At 34.1% G+C, this 24,530-nt stretch overlaps 1 protein-coding gene across 2 annotated transcripts; it reads right to left on the bottom strand.

Annotated features, from left to right (window-relative positions):
• Positions 1-3,946: 3,946 nt before the first annotated feature.
• Positions 3,947-23,730, bottom strand: LOC134275295 (uncharacterized). Of its 2 annotated transcripts, none has more exons than XM_062757570.1 (3): positions 23,663-23,730; positions 10,708-11,183; positions 3,947-4,333 (listed from the first exon to the last, which is right to left on the bottom strand). In XM_062757570.1, exons 2-3 carry the CDS (start codon positions 11,168-11,170, stop codon positions 4,176-4,178), a joined length of 621 nt encoding a protein of 206 aa, XP_062613554.1. In that variant the 5' UTR covers positions 11,171-11,183; positions 23,663-23,730; the 3' UTR covers positions 3,947-4,175. The 2 variants fall into 2 exon arrangements, with proteins under 2 accessions (XP_062613554.1, XP_062613555.1); XM_062757571.1 differs by lacking the exon at positions 23,663-23,730 and adding an exon at positions 17,967-17,985.
• Between the last annotated feature and the right edge of the window lie 800 nt (positions 23,731-24,530).

Below are 24,530 nucleotides of genomic sequence, written 5' to 3'. Positions count from 1 at the left end.
TCGCACGCAATTACGGTCAGTCAAGGAATGTTAGAGATTATTTTTTGCGTGCGTATTTAGTTAAAAGTAAAGAATATTTTATTTCAGTCACGAAGTGAGTGAAAGGTGTTTTGTTTCTAAAAAAGGTTATACAAATTTCAAACTAACAAAAATTTCAAATCTAGATTTACAAGTTTTTCCCATGATTTTGGTTGTAATTTTATAAGGTAATCGTGTTATATCAATAAATACTTTGTCCATGAACTGTACTTTCATACTGTGGGGGAAATCACCCACATAGCTCATATCCACCCTTAAAATTCAACAATTTTATTATTTACTGTTGGATATTTTACTAGAGACCTGTTTATCGGACCATTTTATGTTTCGTAGTTAGAAAACACTAATTATAAGCTATATTACGTATTATAATTTTACTCTACGCTATTTTTTTGCAAGAAAGCCTTCAAAAACTCTACATGCCATTGGTAAAATATACATATGAATAAATACACTGCTTTGGCCTGTCATTAAAGTGAAATTTACTGAACACTATGATCACAATTTACTTGCTTTCCTTCGATAATGTAAAAATAACTTGCTTAATAAATATCAAATGGTTATTAATATTTCTACTGAGAATGTGCATTTGCTCATAATATCGCCGACGTCATAATTATTATCTTTTTACGCTCTTTCACAAGTAATAAAACATACAGTTGCACATTGTTGTCTCGCACTCTCATTTTTCAAAAACAAGTATAAGTGAGGTAAATGTCCCAAATTTTTAGTAACACTTTCTCATAATTTTGTTTGAACTACGAATCTTTTTGTTTTAAAATAATATTTTCCTGTTTCATTGCACGATATTGCAGGTTCATTGTATAATAAACCTCTCACAAAACATTTTTAAAATTTTGTTAATATATGAACTGTACATCGTTTTTGAAAGTCTTTTTTTTTTTTATTTTAAAATGTTATTTTCCTGTGTCATTGCACGATATTGCAGGTTCATTGTATAATAAACCTCCTACAAAACATGATTGGTGAAAATATGCATAAACTCTCTTTTGATTAAGATATAAAATAAAATTAAAATTTTCTGCTTTTCGTCAAGGGCAGATAATTCTTCACAAACTTTTCAAGTGCACAGTTATCAGCTTATTAGTGTATTTAGTTTAGACCATTTTTATCGTTATCTAGCACTGTATTTTTAACTAGTTTAACACAATTCAAATTGTTCAAAGTCCCTGCGGTATATGTTGAATACCTTAAAATCTATTTGTGAGATACACGTTAAGTCGTGAATAAGAACTTTATAAAAATTCTTTCGATTTTTATATTGGTGTGTTTACGCCCAGTGACTTATTATAAAACAATTTACTGCACGGTTAGAGAAAAAAAAATCCCAGCATGATCATTCAAATTTTACTCATATTTTGAATTTAAGGGGGTCGTGAACTTCTTTACAAAATCTTTGTCATTGAACTGCATACATTGCGGATCATGTATCCACATAATTGGCAATATGGGCTAATGTTACAAAACTTGAACGTCACTGGGGTTTGACATCTGCGACTTCCTTGAAGAAAGAAACAAACAACCTATTATTCAATTAGAAAGAGAACGGTTGCATTAGTTTTCACTTGTTTTGAACGAGGCGTTGAAACGCCACGATATAATGTTCATTTGAGAACTTTTTTCAAAAAGTACGCATCGAATAATACAATTTGGGTTCCGGGTAAGAGTGAATCATGGATACACTTTAAAAAGACGCAACACAGATTTTTTTAAAACATGTAAAAGAGTATATAAGAAGTTGTTCAGCTTTTACATTTACTTTAAAAATCACAAGGGCTTTGGAGTTAAATGCTTATATTTAAAATGCGATTCGCATTTTCTGCTTTATAAACCGAGACTTTAATTGAAATCACGATTTTAGTTATACAAGGATTGCTTGAACTCTGTGTTCTGAGAAGGTAAAATGACGTTATTATGTAATACAGCTAAGTTCACAGAAAGTCAAATTCATTATGTTCAGCTTACACAAGTTAGTTCTATCCTTAGGTTAATAAATTAGAAGTAAAGTACTTGAAGATGGTCAGAGAAATATCTTCGAACCCACAAAATGATGCAGATTATAGTTAATCCTATTATTTTGTTTCAAATTATAAAATCTCGAATATATTATTCAGTAAAAAAGAAAAAAAAATGAATAGAAATATCAGCTGTGCATTTTCTAATTGAAAATTTGACCAACCAAATAAATATATGTTAGGTTAAAAATCTATTTCGTTTAATTGTTATTTTCACAAACTAAGTGTATTTTTTTTTCTTTATAGTCATCAAATGTCAACTTCTCACAAGACCCTTTCTAAGGCTACTAAAAACGTTGGATCATATTAAGAAGCATGAATTGAAAATTGTTGTATGAAAAAATATCAATTTCAAACTGTACATTGATACTTTTTAAATTAATAGTTATTTTTTTTGGCTGGGGATAGGGTGTGAGGCAATACATATTCATTAAATATTTTAAACTAATGGAGATATTGATTTTTAAAAAAAAGATTATATTATAACAATTTCATTTTCTCATTTGTACATTCTGTAAACTTTATTGCTAAAATTAGGATGTATCTGAAGATGACTGTCACTCAATTTATACCTATGATCTTATATATTGATCAAAAGGGGGTGGGGTTGGACGTCTTAACCTGTCGACGCCATGACATCTACGTGTACTATCTACTACTTTGTTGTACTCAAGTACTGTTACTATACTCAGGATTTCACATGTGCATGTGGGTTAAAGTATGATCTACGATTTCTGGAAGGAGTTTGTTTGATTGACTGTATGTTTGATTTTACGTCCAGTTTGAGAATTTTTAACTCTTAAGCTTATAGAAACGTCGAACTTTTTACTCATATAGAAACGTCATCATATACTGATCAATAAAGGGTTTTAATTTAATATGCTCGCCACCCAGAGTCATTGGGCAGTGAGGGATTTTTATCGTCCTTATGCTTACCGTCACACCAGACCTCGGTTTTAAATGTTCCAAAGACCAAAAGACCCTTGACTTTTCAGAGATAGAAGGAACAGTCACTATCTATGTTAACCATATTCATATGTAGATACGCAACAAACTTACTAGGAATATAAACCACTTTACCTAATCTTTTTAAAAAATTGCTGATAAAATTTGTCTTCTCAGCACTTAGTTTTTCAAAAATAATTAATTTGCTTAAAATGCCATCTTCTCTTGATATGTTCACATCATATGTTAAGATATTTGATTAATTTTGATAAAGTTTTAAACTTTAACCTTCACGGAACAATCAAGACAATTTAAACGAATGGACAGAATTTGTCAGTTTTGACTATTTTGTAATGCATGCATAATTACATAATTCGAAGTGTTTAGAAGGCTTAACCCGAAACACAGATTATTCTCAGAAAGTGACAAAGCATCGACCGTTTGATTATTTTAAATAAAAATGCTATGAGTTGTTTTGATAAAAATGACATCATAAAGAGAGAAGGGGATCCCAGTAGCTGACATGTATGCTTATGCAATACTTTCAGAAAGCTTGTTTATTTTCAGTTTGCAAAAAACAGAGTTTTCCCCTTCAGGTGATTTATTTTTCAGGATATTAAATAGTCAGGTTTCTTTCTTTACGTATGTATATCGTAAAATGTGAAGAGGGAACTGGAGATGGGCTACATGAAATGTATGGAGAAAACCATGCAACAGCAACCTCAAAAATCCATTAAACAATAAAAGTCGGGAGCAAACACTGACTTCTACAACATCAAAGGTGGGATCAGGTACCATGAAGGAGAGAGCATCCCCTGCCTACCGGTCACACCAACTGTGTTCTACTTGTCATGAAGCAGATGTCCTGTCACTTGGCTACCATAACTGGTTCCGGAAGAGGGATGGCGGATAACAATCACAGCACATACTTTTAGATAATTTATTAATAAGCACAGGTCTTCTCAATCGATCGATGATCGACCGACAGGTTGAAAGACAAACAGACAGATCTTTACTTTACATACAGTACAAATGATATGAAAACATCTGTATTTTAAATGTGGCACACATTATGAATTAAAAATTATAAATATACAATATATAAAGAAATAGAAAAAAGTAATTAGAACTTGATATATGGAATTCAAATAAGTTTCAATTCAGTAAAAGTACTGATGAGATTCCTCCAAGGGCAAAACCAAGTAGTTTGTTAGCGATGACGTTGATGGTGTAACGAATGGCGCCGAGAATGGTTCCGCCGCTAGAATACTCGTGTTCATGTTTGTGGTAATGGTTTCTGTCCTGGTTCAACTCTGTTGGAAAACAAGATGTGTTTGTGAAACACTGATGCACCCGTATGGCAACGTAGCGAATATTAAACTTTCTCAAACGCAGATCAAATATGGTGGTACCCAAAGTAAGGTTTCTCACACAAGAAATACAATTGTGAAATATGAAAACCTTAGCACCACCTGTTCAAAAGTTATAGCCAGGTTTAAAGTATTTTAAGGTAGGTCAAACTTCAAGGTGAAGGTCAAAGGTTCAAAGTTGTTGGTTTCTGAAGAAATGTCTTGTCACAAGGATTTCATATTTGAAGTATGAAAGCCCTAGCTTTAAACATTCAAAAGTTATGACCAAAGCTATTTTTATTTTTTAAAGTAGGTCCAACATGTAGGTCAATGTCAAAGGTTCAAAGTTGTTGGTATCCTAGAAAAGGTCTGGTCACAACGGTTACTCATAAGAACTCTCGAGCCCTTAACCGTTATAAAGGTATGGCCAATATTATTTAAAAAGTAGGTCGGTCTACGAAGGTCAAAGGGTCAAAGTTGTTGGAATGCTATGAAAGCTCTTGTCACACAAAATATATATCAGAAGTATAAAAGCCCTTGCACCAACCATTTAAAAATTATGGTCAAAGTAAAGGTGTGGTATTTTTGGTAAAAGTAGGTCAAACACCAAGGTCAACGTTATGAGGTCAAATTTGATGGTACAGAAAGAAAGGTCTTGTCACAAGGAATATACCCGTGAAATATGAAAGCCAGCGCCCTACCCACTCAAAAATTATGGGCTAGGTTAAAGTTTTTGCAGACAAGCAGCCAGACAGACGGACGGAAAGGGCAAAAACTGTGTATCCCGGAAACTTCGTTTATGGGGCATAAAAAGAAAATTCTTTAATTCACCCTCAGACAGGAGAGATAACTATCACTGTCTATACAAAATTATCATATTTAAGAAAAAATGAGCAAGCTCATATACCCCACGCTCTCCTAAAACTCGAAGTTCTGAAATTGCCGGGAAAAATAAAAAGAATCCCAATTTACTGGTAATATGCACTGTTTGCAACCACTATTGAAATAATGACCACTGTTGAAATAATTATTTCAATAGTGGTCGTTTTTCAATAGTGGTTGCAATCTGTTTGTTATTGAAATGCACTCTTAACCACTATTGAAATAATTATTTCAATAGTGGTTGCATACTATGTTTGCTATTTAAATGCACTCTTAACCATATTGAAATAATTATTTCTTGAAATGCACTCTTAACCACTTTTGAAATAATTTTTTCAAGAGTGGTCGTTATGTTTTGACAACTTTGTGGTTTATATACTTTTTATTTGTCAAAATATTTTTGCCAAAGTAATGTTTGTTTGCAACAGGGGAGATACCGTTGCCAAATTTATTGTTCTTTGTACTCAGGAAATATCCCGGTGATCTCCCCTTAACTTTATCTGTGTTATATACTTATTGTCATTTAATAAATGACAATTCTCACTCAGTATACATTGTTTGTTATATTTCAACTTTTGCGGTAGTCTAGCCAGATCACTAGGGTTACATAATACAGCATTATTGTAAATAATAGCCTTTATGTAATCTATGATGTAATGTAGTTCAACTTTCATGTTTGTTTGAGTCTTATTGTGTTATTAGCTGTCTCCTTTAGAAAAAAGTTGTAATTAGCCAATCGTAACGCTTATTCAAATCACGTGACACAAGATAGCGTCTTTTCACTGATTTAGAAGTGCCAAGAAATTCACAAATTTGTTTTGAGAAATTTACCCACCCTCCGTCCCCCTTCATACTCCATATTGTAGTCTCAAAATTATGTTTTGTAATTTATTTATCATAATATATACCTTGTGCCATCTTACTTGCCATCGTGCAACTTTTGTCTTACCATATGAAAACAATACTGTACGCATTGTAAAATTTTGTTTTTAGGTCAACTCAACAGTGAAATCTCACAGACATTTGATGTTAACCAAATAAAATCTTCAGCATCTGACAATTAGCATATTTTGCACATTTGCTTTATATTAAATTGACAATATTTAAAACTGTTCACACTTCAGAATCAAAAGACATATGATAGTCCATGTAGTTTGTCTTACATTCTTATTGCATACGAGGATTCAGGAACACAAGTTTTTGTGTGTCCAACTATTTTTACAAAAGTAGTAATGGCACACTACTCTGCGTGTGTTTGAATATCATGTCTCTAAGGGCACACTACTCTGCGTGTGTACAACTTTTTGTGTCTATATAACTTATAAAGGCACACTACTCTGCGTGTGTCTGTCTATTATGACTATATAAGGGCACACTTCTCTGTGTGCGACTGAATATTATGTGTATAGGTAAGGACATATTACTCTGTATGATGTCCAATTGTTATGACAATGTAATATTACACTACTCTGCGTGTTTCATCTTTCATGTCACTAAAGTAAAAAGAAGCACACTACTCTGTGTGTGTAATTAAGGGCACACTACTCTGCGTGTGACTGAATCGGGGCACACTACTCTGCGTGTGACTGAATCGGGGCACACTACTCTGCGTGTGTCTAAATCAGGGCACATATCTCTGCCTGTGTCTAAATAGGGGCACACTACTCAGCGTGTGACTTACCCAAATGACAAAAACAAAACACAAAATTTCATGTGCGCTTTACAATACAAGTGACTCTAACCTGTCATTATTGTAAAAGAGAATGTACTAAACTATATGTTTGACATATACTTATTTTTTTTGAAAATTCACACTAGTCTGAGTGTGTCTGTGTGGAATCAATTCATTTCTCACATAACACTCTATCAAAGAAAAGTATGTTTTAAATCATAGCATTACTTGCATTTTTTTTTTTCAAATTTATAGTAACATACTCATCTTGAATGTTGCAGTACTGCAATTCTAATACTATGCATATATTTCTTCATATGCCTGGAGTCACCCTCAATATGAACTCCATCACGTCCCAGGTAGGACAGGTCCGCCCAAAATCCCCTGTGTGGCCAAAAATACACACCATCTACTTTCCCTGTTTCCTCTTTCAAAAGATTGTTAACTTTTACAACATCCTCGTTGAACTTGTCACGAGAAGCCCATGGCTGACGGCGTAATAACTGTCCAACAATTACAGTTTTTATTCCAACACCAGTGCAAGTATTGTGCATAAGAAATTAAGTCCGTACACACTTTTTGAGGATTGTTTAGACTCAAGTCATTACTGCCCATCTGTATAAAACAAATATCGGGGGTGCGTCAAACCGTAAAAATTCTGCACAGTGGGCTAGACGTTTGAATGTTAAACCACCGCGTGATCTGAAATCCACTTTGAAGGAGTCCATGTCCAAATTTAAATTAGTCCTAAGATCACTTGCATTTATAAATTCTTTCAAACGGCGGATATAAGAATGTCCTAAGATGCACACAGTTCGAATGTTTACTTCGGGTTCGGCCGCCATTGCGTAACACTGTTTGGCTGGACGGAGCCTGTCTATCCCTGGGACAAAAACACTCAAAAAATCCGCAAATCACTTACTTTTCACTGATGTATTCTTGTTTTTTAGTCTTCCGATTGGTAAAAACAATGCAATAAGTTCGTAAAAACGATAAAAACACTCCTGAAGACGTAAATTTCTCAAAACAAATTTGTGAATTTCTTGGCACTTCTAAATCAGTGAAAAGACGCTATCTTGTGTCACGTGATTTGAATAAGCGTTACGATTGGCTAATTACAACTTTTTTCTAAAGGAGACAGCTAATAACACAATAAGACTCAAACAAACATGAAAGTTGAACTACATTACATCATAGATTACATAAAGGCTATTATTTACAATAATGCTGTATTAAGGTATGGCCAAAAATCTACGTTAAGTTGAAAAGTGCCGAAATTCCCAGAAAAATAATTGGAATTTCCTGGTAATATGCACATCTACACATTGTGTCCTAAATATCTGCAAAGTTTGATGAAATTCTGTGCAGCGATTTATGGGGAGTTGCGCTGACAAAAAAACAGGACTGACGGACTGACTGACTGACTGACAGGTCAAAACCTCTATACCTCACACAACTTGTTGCGTGGAGTATAATTATTAATATATATCAAATTATTCTGTCATATTCTTGTTTGTATTTAAATTATAAAGAACTGTTATTTTTAAATCTTTTTAAATTTGTTCCTACACAAAACAGTTCAAAATGTTCGATCGTAACCAGAACAGAACTTGACTAAGATATTCTTATGAATAATCTGAGTACCGAATTTCATTTCAATATGCGCAACCTCTGCAAAGAAAATGAACGTAAACTGCAAATAATGAGATGTTGGACCGCTTATGTCACACAATGACATGATGTGAAGTCCTAATTAGATGCATCAACTTGCAAGATATAATGATCTTAGTCTTTATAGTAGGCAAAATATAAACTTTTAATATATGTAAATTTAGGTCAACTTTGAAGTGACCTTGAGACCACACCCTTTGCCCCAGGGTAATTCCCCGGGCAAATTTTAATCTACCACATACCCTGATCCTTGTATTTAAGTTTGGTGAAAAGCTGCCTGGTGGTTCTGGAGAAGATGTTTTTTAGCAAGCAGTACTTTTTGTTTTATTTTCATGATGAATAAAGGTATTGTTTAAGGGTCCCAACCCTAGTTTTAGTATAAATGGTAGCCCTTGGGCCAAGGATACCCTGTGACAATAATTGCCCAAGGAGTTCTTGAGTTATGGCCCATATTCCAAAAACATTACGCAAACAACACAAATGGCCATAGCATTCGCTTTTTGAGCCTTTGGCTCAGAACAGCTAACAAGAGGCCCATAGGCCACATCGCTCACCTTAGCAGTGTGGCTAGGAAGAAGTGGAATTGGTTTATTATTGAAAAGTGTAAATCCAAAAGTAGTCCCATCACTCCCATGACATATCATAGCTTTGCTATTCTAGAAGAAGATTTTAAAAGAATTTTCCTATATATTTCTTCGTAAAACTTTGATCGGCCTTTGTGGCCCCGCCCTACCCCCGGGGTTCATGATTTGAACAAACTTGAATCTACACTACCTGAGGATGCTTCCATATAAATATGATCAATTATGACTGGGCTATTCTTGAGAAGAAGATTTTTATAGAATTCCCTATATATTTCTATGTAAAACTTTGGTCGGCCATTTTTGGCCCCGCACTACCCTCGGGGGTCATGATTTGAACAAAATTGGAATCTACACTACCTGAGGATGCTTCCATATAAATATGATCAATAATGGCTTTGTTATTCTTGAGAAGAAGATTTTTAAAGAATTTTCTTAGTATATATTTCTATATAAAGCTTTGGTCGGCCATTTTGGCCCCGCCCTACCCCCGGGGTCATGATTTGAAGAAAATTGAATCTACACTACCTGAGGATGATTCCATATAAATATGATCAATTATGGCTTTGTTATTCTTGAGAAGAAGATTTTTAAAGAATTTTCCTATATATTTCTATGTAAAACTTTGGTCGGCCATTGTGGCCCCGCCCTACCCTCGGGGGTCATGATTTGAACAAAATTGGAATCTACACTACCTGAGGATGCTTCCATATAAATATGATCAATAATGGCTTTGTTATTCTTGAGAAGAAGATTTTTAAAGAATTTTCCTATAAATTTATATGTAAAAATTTGGTCGGCCTTTGTGGCCCCGCCCTACCCCCGGGGGTCATGATTTGAACAAACTTGATTCTACACTACCTGAGGATGCGCGCTTTCAAATAAATATGATCAATAATTGTGGCTTTGTCATTCTTGAGAATAAGATTTTTAAAGAACGTTCCTATATATTTCTATGTAAAACTTTGATCGGCCATTTTGGCCCCGCCCTACCCCCAGGGGTCATGATTTGAACAAACTTGAATCTACACTACCTGAGGATGTTTCCCCGTAAGTTTCATCTCTCCTGGCACAGTGGTTCTTCAGAAAAAGATTTTTAAAACATGCCACCAAATTTTCATTAATTCCCAATTATCTCCCCTTGAATGAGGGCATGGCCCTTTATTTGAACAAACTTGAATCCCCTGTACCCAAGGGTACTTTGTGGCTAGTTTGGTTGAAATTGGCACAGCGGTTCTTGAGAAGAAGTCGAAAATGTGAAAAGTTTACAGACAGACGGACAGACAGACGGACGCCGGACAAAATGTGATCAGAAAAGCTCACTTGAGCCTTCGGCTCTGGTGAGCTAAAAAGTAAGTTAAATTAATAAACTATATCTTTCCCCTTTTTTCTCCACGATTTGAAAAACTTATCAAAAATATATTCTCATAACCCCTTGAACAGAAAATTATTAGCAATACTTACTAACGTGTACTGTTGTCGATTGTTTTCCCTGCATTATTTGATTAGACTTTATTTGACAAAACACTTACTTCCTTTTATGTCGTTTAGCTCGTTCATGGCACTGACGTATTTATGATCCAGCTTTTCCATCATTTTGTCCATGTTTGTCACGTGATTTACCAGTTTATCCAACTCCTTGACAGTATTCTTCAATTCCTCATGCATGATGTTCACACCCTTGTCGAATTCTTTCAAAGCCTCATCACGTTTCCTAACTTCGTCTTTCAGAGCTTCTAGCCGGTCTTTCGTTAGCTCTCGTTGATGATTCAGACGATCAATCTCTTTTCTAAAGTGTCCATTTTCCTCCCTCAAACCCTGAACCTGGCTCTTGAGATCGTTCAGGATGTATTCGTGTATTTGGAGATTATGGTTTTCCTTGCGGAGTCTACTTATCTCCTCGGTATTTCGTTTCAGTTGGTTACTGTGATCGAATAACGAATACACAACAAACCCCAAGAAAGCCACACATATCGCCGTCAACAGGTTAGCCATAACTGTACTTTTTCTGTTTGAAATAGACAAACCGTTAAAATTTCATTGCTTACTTGACTAAATGATCAATATAAAAAAGAACAATGAAATAATTTGTGCAGATCATAATTATAAAGGGAGCTTAAGAATAAATATCACAATTTTTTTTCAGAAATCGGCAATTTATTTCGTAGATTTATTTTCATCAGTATACCCAGGAAGGTATTTTTAATAATAATACCCCACTTAAAAATAGGAAGGTATATAGTGATCGAGACGGTCCGTCCATCTTTCCGTTCTATTATCTATTATCCACAACTCCTCCTATACCACTGATTCACAGTTTCTTTGTTTCATAATGCCATTGTGACCACCTATGTTGCAACCACTGCTGAAATAATGACCACTATTTGAAATAATTATTTCAATAGTGGTTGCGAGTGCATTTCAAAAACACACATAGGTTGCAACCACTATTGAAATACGACCACCATTGAAATAATTATTTCAATAGTTTTTTTCTTTCTTTCTTTCTTTATTCTTTAAGCCAAAGGCTCATCAGATTTTATACAGCATACAAACATGATAAAGAGTACAGAATAAATATTATGTACAAAAATACACAAAGGATATAAATATCAATAGTAGTTACAAATTAGACTTTCGTAGAGCTGTAGCTTTATATAAAAATTTTCCCAAATTAGACAACTCTAAAATACATTTTGACTACTCATTAAACTTACAACTTTAAGGATGACGTTTACTCAGGTTTCAGAAAATAGAAAGGAAATTTAATAATATATAATATGTTAAATCAACCATTGCTCTAAATGGATAAAATAAGGAAGTTTTAAATCAAAAACAATTTGAAAATTTAATATTTTATTATTTAAAGAAAATATACAGGATCAAAGTCAAAGTATGGTAATGCAGAGGAAATTCGAACTAAATTTTCAATTTTTCATTTTTGTCAAAAATTTTTATTTCTTGCATTATAAATCACAAAGAAAAGGTTACATGTATTCTTAAACATCATTTTGCAAATATTATATGTGTTAAAGCTTATAAATTATTTCAAATAATTGAATGCTGTGAAATAAAGAAACTCAAAAATATATACAAAAACTATTCCAGACAATATGTCTCAATAATTTGATCATTGACCCCATATAATATTAATACCATGAGAACTTGGGCAAAAAAGTAGTCTGAGGCTATAAATAATTTAGTGTTATTATCAGTGAGATTTTTGTAATGTTCGATTAAAAATGGGGAAAAATATAAATATGACAGAGTAAATTCGGACTGTAATAATTATCACATTTATGGTCCAAACTCTGATCATTTCTTTATATGAAGCAATGGTGTTCCATTGCTATAATATTTCATTATTCAAAGAGTCTTGTTGCTTGTCATATTTTGTGTGTGAAGAAAAAATTGTTCATAGTTTAAAAAATTGAGGTATTTCCCGAGAAAAACTCAGGGGCCACTAGCATGAAAAGTAGGTCATTGGCTTAGCCCCCCCCCCCACTTTTTTTCCAAATATATACTTAGTATAGACTTTGAACATATCTTCGTAAGTTTAGCCCCCCTACTTTCCACAGATACGTCTTAGTATAGGTTAAAATTGGTGAAAATGTTGGTGTTTGGAAGAAAATTTTTGGTACTGGTGTTCGAACCCCCACCCCCCCCCCCCACCCCCACCCCCACGAAATAGGATTTCGTTTTTTGGGAAATAGACATTCCCCCCCCCCCCTTTTGTTTTTTGCTTGTCAGTTTTTTTGGAGTACAAAAAAATTTTTTTACACTTAGTCCCCCCACTTTCAATTTGCTTCCGACGCCAATGCACATAATCCAATTATCGTTACGTAAAACCATATCTTCATAACAGGCCCTAAGAATACAATTATCAGTCCCTCTTAACTTGAGCCAGTATTTAAAAATTTTTAATTTCATTTTTAGTGCTAGTGGATATCTTCCCAATTCGCAATATACGAAATTATTGACTGTTTTCTGACTCTTTTACAGTAGTTAAGATGGATTTTTTCAATATCAGTAGCTTTATGCCATCCCCATACCTCTGTTGCGTATAAAAGTACACTACTTACGTAAGAATCAAAAACAGATAACTGTTTCAATATTGAATGCATGTGCTTTTAATGAAGTAGAAATAGCAAATGAAGCTTTTTTACCTTGCTCTGCGGCATGTTTTTGAGTTTTCAAAAATTTGCCGTTGTAATTAAATAGCATTCCAAGAGAAATAAAATCGTCAACAATATCAACTATGTCTTTACCATAAGTCCATTTCTCATTCTCTCTAATCTTACCTCCATTTCTGAAAATAATTATTTTTGTCTTTTGAATATTAACTTTATGATACCACATACACTGTAGTAGTATAATTACATAATGAATTCAGCATTTGTTGTAAACCCTCTGGGTTTTCAGACATAATCACCATACCATCTGCATACATAAGAAGAAACAAACTAATTTCTTGTACATCTATGCATTGACAATTTTCTTTGATAAACTGCATTCTCAAAATCATTCACGTATAATGAAAACAACTAGTGCTAATTGTAACGGGGACCGTTACAGATGTTCCCCAAACGCTCCCCAACTCCCTTTTATAATCATATTCCCTGTAGGCGTAATTAAATAAGACAAACTCTATGCATTTGAGACTTTAACAACGTTTACCAAGAAGTGTACCATGTTCATTCAAATTTTATTATTGCACACTTGCGCATGTGAATGCATGTGCGTAATGACCATATCATATTGTCTACACAATCTATATATTTTAATATGCTAAATATAATCCAAAAGTATATAAAAAAAACAGTCATTCAAGTGTATTTTTGATTTTACCCATTTCACGTGCACGCACGTGCATACATGAGCATGGTGACCATACATTCTTGTAGAAGTCCATTACATCTATCTATGTTCTAAATCCCACCCCGTTTGGTTGAAAACCAAGGGCGTTATACCTGTTTAAAGTTTCAGCCAATCAGATTGCAGCGCATGTACACGCACATGTATGCATGCGCATAGTGACCATACCTTCTTGTAGAAGTCCAGTATATATATCTATGTTCCAAATCCCATCCTGTTTGGTTGAAAACCATGGGAATTATGGCTGTTTAAAGTTTCAGCCAATCAGATTGCAGCGCACGTACACGCACGTGTATGCCTGTGCATGGTGACCATGCCTTCTTGTAGAAGTCGATTATATATATCTATGTTCCAAATCTTATTCTGTTTGGTTGAAAACCAAGGGAGTTATAGCAATTTAAAGTTTCAGCCAATCAGATTGCAGGCACGTGTTTTCATGATAAATCTATATACCATGTTGTAGGATATCCTCATGCATGGCTATGTTCAAAGTTTCAAAGGATTTCGTCAAAAAACAAGAAAGATATAGAGACTTAAGTTTCAGCCAATCAGAGCAAAGCGCACGTGCATGCGCGTGAGATCTTGCTATTTTGACCATGTCATCTTGTCTATAGTACTAATATATCTTTAAATTATGAGTTTCAAAGCATTTTATCAAAAAATAGAAAAGTTAAGGCAATATACATTATATTGGTCATTTCACATGATGCACGTGCGCGCTCTTGCAAGCACGTGCGCACAAAATGACCTTGATTCCGCAAATCTACATAACATGTCTACTGACCCTAAAAAGGTTTTACCTACATCGGATCAACAGTTTACAAGATCACTCCCGGACAAAAAAGTACCCAGGAAGAAGAAGAAGAAAAATAATAATAACTAGTGCTAATTGTAACGGGGACCGTTACAGATGTTCCCCAAACGCTCCCCAACTCCCTTTTGGTGCCATATTCCCTGTAAGCTTCATTAAATAAGACAAACTCTGTGCATCTGAGATTTTAACAAATTTAGAAAGAAGTGTACAAAAATCATTTAAACTTTAGCATTGCACATGTGCACATGTGAATGCATTTGCGTCATGACCATATTATCTTGTCTACACAATCTATATTTTTAATACACTGAATATTAAAGTATTTAATCCAAAATTATTTTTAAAAAATACGCTCATTCAAGTGTATGTTTGATTTTACTCATTTCACGTGCACGCACGTGCATACATGAGCATGATGACCATACCTTCTTGTAGAAGTCCATTACATCTATCTATGTTCTAAATTCCACCCCGTTTGGGTGAAAACTAAGGGAGTTATAGCTGTTTAAAGTTTCAGCCAATCAGATTGCAGCACATGTACACGCACGTGTATGCATGTGCATGGTGACCATACCTACTTGTAGAAGTCCATTATATCTATCTATGTTCCAAATCCCATCCTGTTTGGTTGAAAACCAAGGGAGTTATAGCTGTTTAAAGTTTCAGCCAATCAGATTGCAGCGCACGTGCATGCACGTGTTTTCATGATAATTGCTTTACTTCAAGTTGTAGGATATTCTAATGCATGGCTATGTTCAAAATTTCAAAGGATTTCGTCAAAAAACAAGAAAGATATTGAGACTTTAGTTGCAGCCAATCAGAGCGAAGTGCACGTGCATGCGCGTGAGATCTTGCTATTTTCACCATGTCGTCATGTCTATACTACTAATATATCCTCACATTATGAGTTTCAAAGCATTTCATCTAAAAATAGAACAGTTGTGGCTATATCTATTATATTGGTCATTTCACGTGTTGCACGTGCACGCTCTTGCAAGCACGTGCGCGCAAAATGACCTTGATTCCGCAAATCTACATAACATGTCTACTAACCCTAAAAAGGTTTTACCTACATCGGACGAACAGTTTACAAGATTATTCCCGGACAAAAAAGTTCCAGGAAGAAGAAGAAGAAGAAGAAAAATAATAATAATAATAAGAAACAGAGTAAAAACAATATGTTCCCCAACTTCGTTTGGGGAACATAATAAGAAACAGAGTAAAAACAATATGTTCCCCAACTTCGTTTGGGGAACATAATAAAGGGGAGAGTGTTTCACCTTGCATTAGTCCGGTGTTACTAGTAAAATATTCATTAAATAAGCCATTGTATTTCACACAACATTTTATACTTTGATACAATGCTTTGATGATTTTAAACATTTTCCCTTGAATACCAATATTAAATATTTTCCTCCATAGTTTAATTCTATCAATAGAGTCAAAAGCTTTTTGATAATGAATGAAAGAGAAGTATAAACGCTTTTTCTTGCTCAAGTACTTGTTAACAAGTGATTGTAACACAAATATTGCGTCAACAACAGTTGGGTGAGAGTGTATTTCAATAATAAACATAGGTTGCATCCACTATTGAAATACGACCGCTGTTGAAATAATTATTTCAAAAGTGGTTGAGAGTGCATTTTAATAATAAAAAAAACCGGTTGCAACCATTATTAAAAACAACCATTATTGAAAAAATTGTTTAAATTGCGGTTGAGAGTGTATTTCAATAACAAACATAGGTCGTGGACAATGTAAGGCGTGTTTTTCTGCCCCCCCCCCCCCCCCCACAATTGAGAGAAAAAAGCTATGTGCTAGATGCAGCAAAATATTATGCAGTGACATGATGGTAGTGAGTATTGTGATTAAAAAAAATGATAAATTAGAGTTTAGTGAATGTGTATTTAATGACATTGAATTTACAACACTTTACCATCAGTGAACTGTTTTCATCGCCATTTGTACTCAGTCAAGTGTTACAGTACTAGTCCATTCATTCATGTATTAAAATCTAAATGATGGGAGGAAATAGAAATCGGAATATTTTAAACCAAAGTGAGAAAAAAAATTCAACATGTTCCAATCAAGACCTGAGGGAAAAACTTGACAATTTGAGTGTTATGGTTGAAACTTTATCTCAAGACGATGAAGGTGTAAAACACGCAGTTAATATCATTCTTAACAATGAACCATTCAAAACTCAGATTTCTGATAGTTTGCTCACTAAGATTGCTGAGTTAGAACAAAAGGTAAACAATCTTGAGGAGCGAATGGACGAAGCAGAGCAGTACTCTAGGAGGACCTGTCTAAAGTTTTGTGGGATTCCCGAAAAACAGGATGAGAGTACAGATAACATTGTCTTGAACGTAATAAACAACTACATTTTAACATCAGAAAATACAAAGATTTCCGTTAATCAAATACGCAGAACACATAGAGTGGGAAAAGAATCTAGGGGTCAGGATTTCGTTGAAAAAAACAAAACAGGGTTCTAGAGATATCATTGCCAAGTTTGTTAGCTATAGAGACAAGAATATAGTGTTCTCAAACAAGAGGAATTTAAAAACTTTCAAGGATAATGAGAACAATGGCTATAAAATTTTCGTAAACGAGACACTCACGAGACGAAGAATGGGCATTGTTTTCGAAGCATGCAAACTGGTAAGAAATGAAAGATTGGAGGCTGCATGGACCCACGACGGTAAGATCCTTGTCAAAACCCTGGCTGGTAAAATTAGAACAATCACGAGGACCAGAGAAATATATGTCTCTGCGAGGACAGAAGACTTGTCTAAAGTGGTTCAAAGTGCAATAGGTGCGGAGTCTATTCAAACGGAAAAGTAAATATGTGTGTTTAAAAACTGTGCTCATAATTAACTTGTTAAGTCACAAAGAAACTTAATATCCCACAAAATATTCCACTTTTATTTATGGAATGTGAACTTACACAATTTGCTCTCTTGTCTGTCTCGAAAACTGTGTTTACCTTCAACGTCGCATAGACGCTTTCTTCCGAAAGGGAAAATTCAGGTCAGGACTTGTTTATTTGCAAATCTATCCTGAAATTTACAGTAATTTACTGACTCTCTCAATACTTACATGCTTAAGAATCATTTTAATCCTTTTGTGTGTATGTTTAATACTGGAGTCATGGGCTAGTAATTGTTGCTCGAATTTGTTCTATGGACACATTCAGCAATTTCACTTTCTTGAAAACTGTTTGTTTGGGTTTAAAACCTGTGAAATTTTACAGTACTTCAACAATAAGCTATTACATCCCCAGCATCTATATGTGGTATTCCTACTACAACTGTTTAAGACTCCAAAAAATGCAGTGTGTGTACATATGTTTAAAACACTTTTTGTTCTACAAAGTTTGTTTTTCATTTGCCTATATTTTTTGTTCATTTTTTGTTTATTCTTGTTTGAATTCATTTAGTTTTGTTTTATTTTTCTCTATTTAGTTTTGTTCCAGCCTATTACTTGCACACTATATTCCATTTCAGGATTATCCTCCAGTTACATGTAGCTAGAAATGTCAGTTCAAATGTTTTTTCATTGATTAGCAACAAATACCAAAAATGTTAACAGTATCCTGTTTACTATTTCATACAAATCTTTAATATCTCAAACAATCACTTTAATATCATTGTGATTACAATATTACTAATATGTGAATGTGTGGAAACAAACACATGCAGGTCCAGCAGATTATAAAAAAACACATAAGTATTGTGCACAACAATGTATGTAGTTTACCTCCAAAACTTGATGTTATTAGAAATGAATTATCAGGAAATGATATAATTGTCATTACTGAAACTCACTTAGATCAGAGTATTGACAATAGTAATCTTTCACTGGATGGTTATTATCAACCAGTTAGAAAAGACAGAAATAGATATGGTGGAGTTGTTGCATTGTACATTTCAACTAGATTAAATTTTAAAGTTAGAAATGATTTAAATTTTTCTGATATTTCTGACGCCACTACTTTCCTCGTGGAATAGATTTGTCAATGAGTTGAGAAACAAGTTTAATTTTATAGGAAAAATTACACGGACATATTTTAAGATCTAAAGCAAGATGGGTTGAGGAAGGAGAAAAGCCTACAAAATACTTTTGCAATCTTGAATCACGAAATTTCTTAAATAAAATTATTAAAAGGATTGAATTGAATGAAAACAATATTATGTATGATCAATCAGAAATTTTAAGCCAAGTCAAAAAGTTTTATCAAGATTTATATTCTAATAAAGATTATGAACTGATTCCGGTCGGAAATAGAGCGCCTCACTAGACACGTCCGCCCCCTTCGAACGCCATTTTGAATCCACAAACGCACATTTAGAAATTATAATAATAGAAATTATCAAGGCCTAAACAATGACCTACAAAATGTTAACTGGATGAAAAAGTGTTTAAATGTACCTCTAATAATATGAATGAAGTCTATCAAAATTTTACATGCACTTACCTAACCTTAGTAGATAAACATATACCAAAAAAGCAAATTACAATACGTCCATCAGATAAACCATATATTACCACAGAAATTCTTAGAAAAATGAGGCAAAGAAAAAGAATTCATAAAAAGGCTAAGCATACTAAAGATTCATTACACTGGCAAAAATTCAGACAAGTCCGTAACGAAGTAATAGACTTAGTACGGAAAAGTAGGAAGGAGTACAAAATTAAACTTGTTTCTCAACTCATTGACAAATCTATTCCACCAAGAAAGTGGTGGCGCATAGCAAAATCTGTTGCAAGGTTAAAGAAACAAAGCTCTCCCCATCCTCTATTAAATCACAAGATGGTAGAATATTGGTGCATCCAATGGATAAAGCAGAAGAATTTAATAATTTTTTCTCTAACATATCACATATTGAAAATGAGCCAGATTTGCCTGAACATGGCGCTGGACCTCCAGACTACTTCTATGATTTTGAAATAAATGATCAAGATAAGTATACTTGATCCCTCTAAAACATGTGGACCAGATGGAATTCCTCCCAGAATATTAAAGGAAACCCGTTATTCCATACCTAGTAGACTGGTACGATCAACCTAATGACTGGGTGGCTGAAGGTAACAAATCAATCTGTACAGGGTTAGTGAAAGAAACACAGTGGAATAATACAAGCATAAGGGTTACATCAAAACATTACCGCATGCAATTCCTCAATGCTTCTTTCCCTGGTCAATACTATTTGTGATTATGAAAGATCTGCTTGAGATGTTCGCAGTGAGATATCTGACAATGGTGTAGAGGATCCTGATCATGCTTATGATGAAACCATATTTAAAAAAACTGAAAAAAAATGAAGCTATGCAAAAGTGAAAGGACCAGATAGAAGATTTGTCGCCACCAGAAAATACTGATACATGTACTCGCCAAGTTACGTACAAGGATTTCAATGAATTATATAGTACTATTTTTGTTTCATCATTGACAACGTTAACTGAAACACAAATAACACTAATGTCAAGGGTTGAGAAAAACTTCTCTGATTCATTACAGAAAGTGACCAGAACTGTAAAAAAAAAAATTAGACACAAGTCAAAACAATGAAATCTCTGAAGGATAAGCAGACTAATGGAACAAACCCAGATAAACTTCAGTTTGGTATAGCATTTATTGAAAAGCAATTATATCAGGCACGCACAGATAAATACAACCTAACAGTAGAAATCGCGAGATTGGAATATAAGCAGAAAAAGCAAGAAACAACACCATGGATGAGACATTGAGAAGATAACTCAAGAATTTGAAACAGGAAAATGAACACCTGTCAGAAAAACTTAAATCAAAAAATAAAGAAAATGATCAGCTCATGGATGAAAATAAACAATTCAGAAAAAAAAACGATTACCACTTCAGTGAAATTTTGTCCCGAAACTCCATAAGAATCCTTAGACACAAAGATACATTGCGGGTTCCAGTAAATATTCAATCAAGCCTCTTTCTTTACTCCTCAGGTCTTCCAACAATCTATTGGAATTCCCATGGGAACCAACTGCGCTCCGTTATTAGCAGTCCTATTTTTGTATTCATATGAAGCAGAATTTATGCAAAATCTTATGCTGAAAAGAAGAAAACACTTGCTGTGGCCTTCAACTCGACCTTCAGATATATCGACGACGTATTATTTATCAATTAACAATGGTAATTTGCTTTCCTACGTCGATACGATATATCCAGGAGAGCTTGAGATAAAAGATACTAGATACTCTGACCCATCTGTTTCATACTTGGATATTTTACTTGAAAAAGACACTAATGGTAACCTAACAACCAAGCTATATGATAAACATACAATTTATCATTGAGTCAAATGCTGACTGACGTTTTTCATACCAATTGTTAGTCCATTATTTATACACTGAATTGACGACGGATTTTCCCGTTATTTCACGATCATGAAAATGAGCACACGGCGGGTATGGCCGGTCAGCAGGGGATGCTCACTCCTCCATGGCAATTGATCTCACCTCCGATGTTTCGGAGATCGGTGTTTGCTCTGCTCCTATTTTTTTTTTTTTTATGGACTTTGATATTGAATACTGTTCGTTATCTCCATATCCTTTACTAAGATATTGACAGTAGTAAAGAAAAAACTTCAAGAGTACTGTGCAACAATATTTTCAAGAAGTGGTGTGAATCAGATGTAGATACTCAAAAATTCCAAAGAACTTTTGGATAATTTGAAATCAAAAGATTTTACTTAAATCAACAGCTAAAACTCTTTCGACTTTTCAATATACACAACCATTCCACGCGATAAATTAAAGTCCAGGCTTTTTGATATTGACAGCTGCTTTTTCAATAAAAATGGAACTCAGAAATTTACTTACCTTGACATTGGTCATTCGCAAAATTATTTCGTTAAAACGCATTCTGATTGCACACACAAGTACTCTGAAGTTGACATAAAAAATGCTTGAGTTTTTTTATGGACAATATCTATGTGGCTTTTGGAGACCAGGTCTTGCAAAAATCTATTGGAATTCCCATGGGTACCAATTGTGCTCCATTATTAGCAGACTTAGTTTTGTATTCATATGAAGCATAATTTATGCGTGAAAAGAAGAAAACACTTGCTGTGGCCTTCAACTCGACATTTAGATACATCCACGACGAATTGTCAATTAACAATGGTAATTTCCATTCCTATGTCGATACGATATATCCTGGTGAGCTTGAGATAAAAGATACCACAGAGTCTAACACATCTGTTTCATACTTGGATATTTTACTTGAAAAAGACACTAATGGTAATCTAACAACCAAGCTCTATGATAAACATGATGACTTTAACTTTTCTATAGTCAACTTCCCTTTCATATGCAGCAATATACCTTCATCACCTGCATACGGAGTTTACATATCTCCTTTGATTCGATACGCAAGAGCATGCTCTACGTATGAACAATTTCTCAAACGAGGTAAATTATTAACAAAAAAGCTGATGAAACAAGATTATAAGCAGTCTCGTGTAAAGTCATCATTCGTAAGTTCTATGATACCATGACTTCGTCAGCAAATACAATTTATCATTGAGTCAAATGCTGGCTCACGTTTTTCAAACTAAGTGTTATTCCATTACTGTGAAATCACAAGTTTTCGAGGGGATTTACCTTTCGTTGTTTTCGAGTTATTAAGAGATCCACGAATCCATGTCTACCACGAAATGTAAAATTTTAAATACATAACTACTCAACAATTCTTCATCCACGAATTCAAATCCCCGCGAAGCAAGATTTTTTATTCAAACCACGAAAATCTGACCCCAAGAAAGTATGTGATTTTGCAGTATTTATACACTGAATTGAGGACGGATTTTTCTTTCATTTCTAGATCATGACAAGGGGTACACGGCAGGTGTGACCAGTCGGCAAAGGATGCTCACTTCTCCATGGCACCTGATCCACCTCTGATGTTTTGGAGGTCCATGTTTGCTCTGCTCCTATTTTATATTGTTTTATATGGACTTTGATATTGAATACTGCTCGTTATCTCCATATTCTTCATCCCTAACATCGCCGATCTCTGGCATGTTCATAAGCAGCGGGAAGGACATTGAAGCCAGCAGAGTGAAAGAAATGAAAGACTTGGAATTCAATACTGAGACAAATTCAAAACCAATGGCATTATTGATAGGTACTTCTAATGTGAATGACATTTAAGAGGATAAACTTACATCAGATATAAATGTTACCAAAGTAACATCATTTACTGTGGATGAAACAAAGAATGCTATTATTATTTCTTCGTGCAAACCTGATGTAGTAGTCCTTCACTCTCTAACAAATGATGTTAGGAATACTAGTCCTGGAAAAATGCGCCGAGTAAACTACAAGGGGTGGTTAAGGTTATTTAAAAGAAGTGGAAAGATGTCGACACCATCGTACACATGTATCCTACACGATCGAGGCCTTCCATGTCAATTTCAATAGTCCTCGCTCACTGACCTCAAACAAAAAGACAGCCGCACGATATTTACATGTATATTAGGCCTCCTTAGCTCCTGACCTATCGATTTGCCTTATATACATTCCGGTTGAATTATCAAGAAATCAAATCCACTAACTCTCAAGGAGTTGTCACAGAGAAAACAAATAGAAATGGAAAGAAAGACTGAGTGACTCGGGTGACATAAAATAATAGAAAGGAGACTGGATAAAAACAAAATTAAACATTGAACCCCTCTTGTAAAAAAAAAAGTCTGGATCCAGTCTTGGAATAACAATAAATGGATGTACTTACGTACTGTGTTAAGTTGAACTTAACTTACCTCTATATCGACCTGAGAAAACGGTATCAATAAAAGTGCAAGAAAAACTAAAGTTAGGAGCAGATGTGGTAATTTCCAAGTGATATAAAAATAGACTTAATACCGAATCTGGAATTCCATTCTATATTTATCGATGATTTGAGTAAAAAGCAGTTATTTATTTATTTTCGGTTTACAAAAGAACACGCTTTTCACCCCAATTAAAACATAAAACTCTACACTACGCTTAAATAGACGTTATAAAATCGATAATGCACATTATAACCCTTTCGATTTCTTTAAACCTGAATGCACATTTGAAACTTGTGTAATATTACTTTCGAGGTATTAGATGTGATGCTCTTAATTATTAGTTGTTCTTGATTTTTGTGCATTTTCTGTTTGTAAAATACATTGACTTACATGTTTTCACCTGACTGAAAAAAGTGCGTAAAATTTGATAATTTTATTGCAACGGTAAAGTAAGATGTACACGTCTGATATCTGGATAGCGACTATGAACGAGAAATATGGCTGACAATGTCTTTTAGGAGTAGTGTTCAGCTTCAACAAGAGAAAATATCTTTTTCTCTTAAACCCATGCAGTCTAGTAAAGATCAATTACGTTGGAAAAACCTGAATGAATGTGGAATATCTGACAAAACCTTTCTTGAATTAGAATATTGCTTTGAGAAATATTCAATACATTTTCAAATGGCCCAGGAAAAAAGCTTTGTGTAAAGTCTAAATTGCAAATTTCAAATTGAGATACTTAGTAGTTAGTTCTAATGTATTTGATGTAGAGCTGATTGATTTTTAATCTTTGTTCCTCTGGATTCCCTTACCTTTTAGAATATGATTTTTAAAAAAGAGAATGAAACCAAGAGTC

The sequence above is a fragment of the Saccostrea cucullata genome, unplaced genomic scaffold, assembly GCF_032062105.1.
Source record: "Saccostrea cucullata isolate Sc308-1 unplaced genomic scaffold, CSIRO_AGI_Scuc_v1 ctg846, whole genome shotgun sequence".
In the NCBI taxonomy this organism is placed as follows: domain Eukaryota; kingdom Metazoa; phylum Mollusca; class Bivalvia; order Ostreida; family Ostreidae; genus Saccostrea; species Saccostrea cuccullata.
The sequence above is the reverse complement of the archived record's forward strand: the minus strand, read 5'-3'. Positions and strand labels throughout refer to the sequence as shown.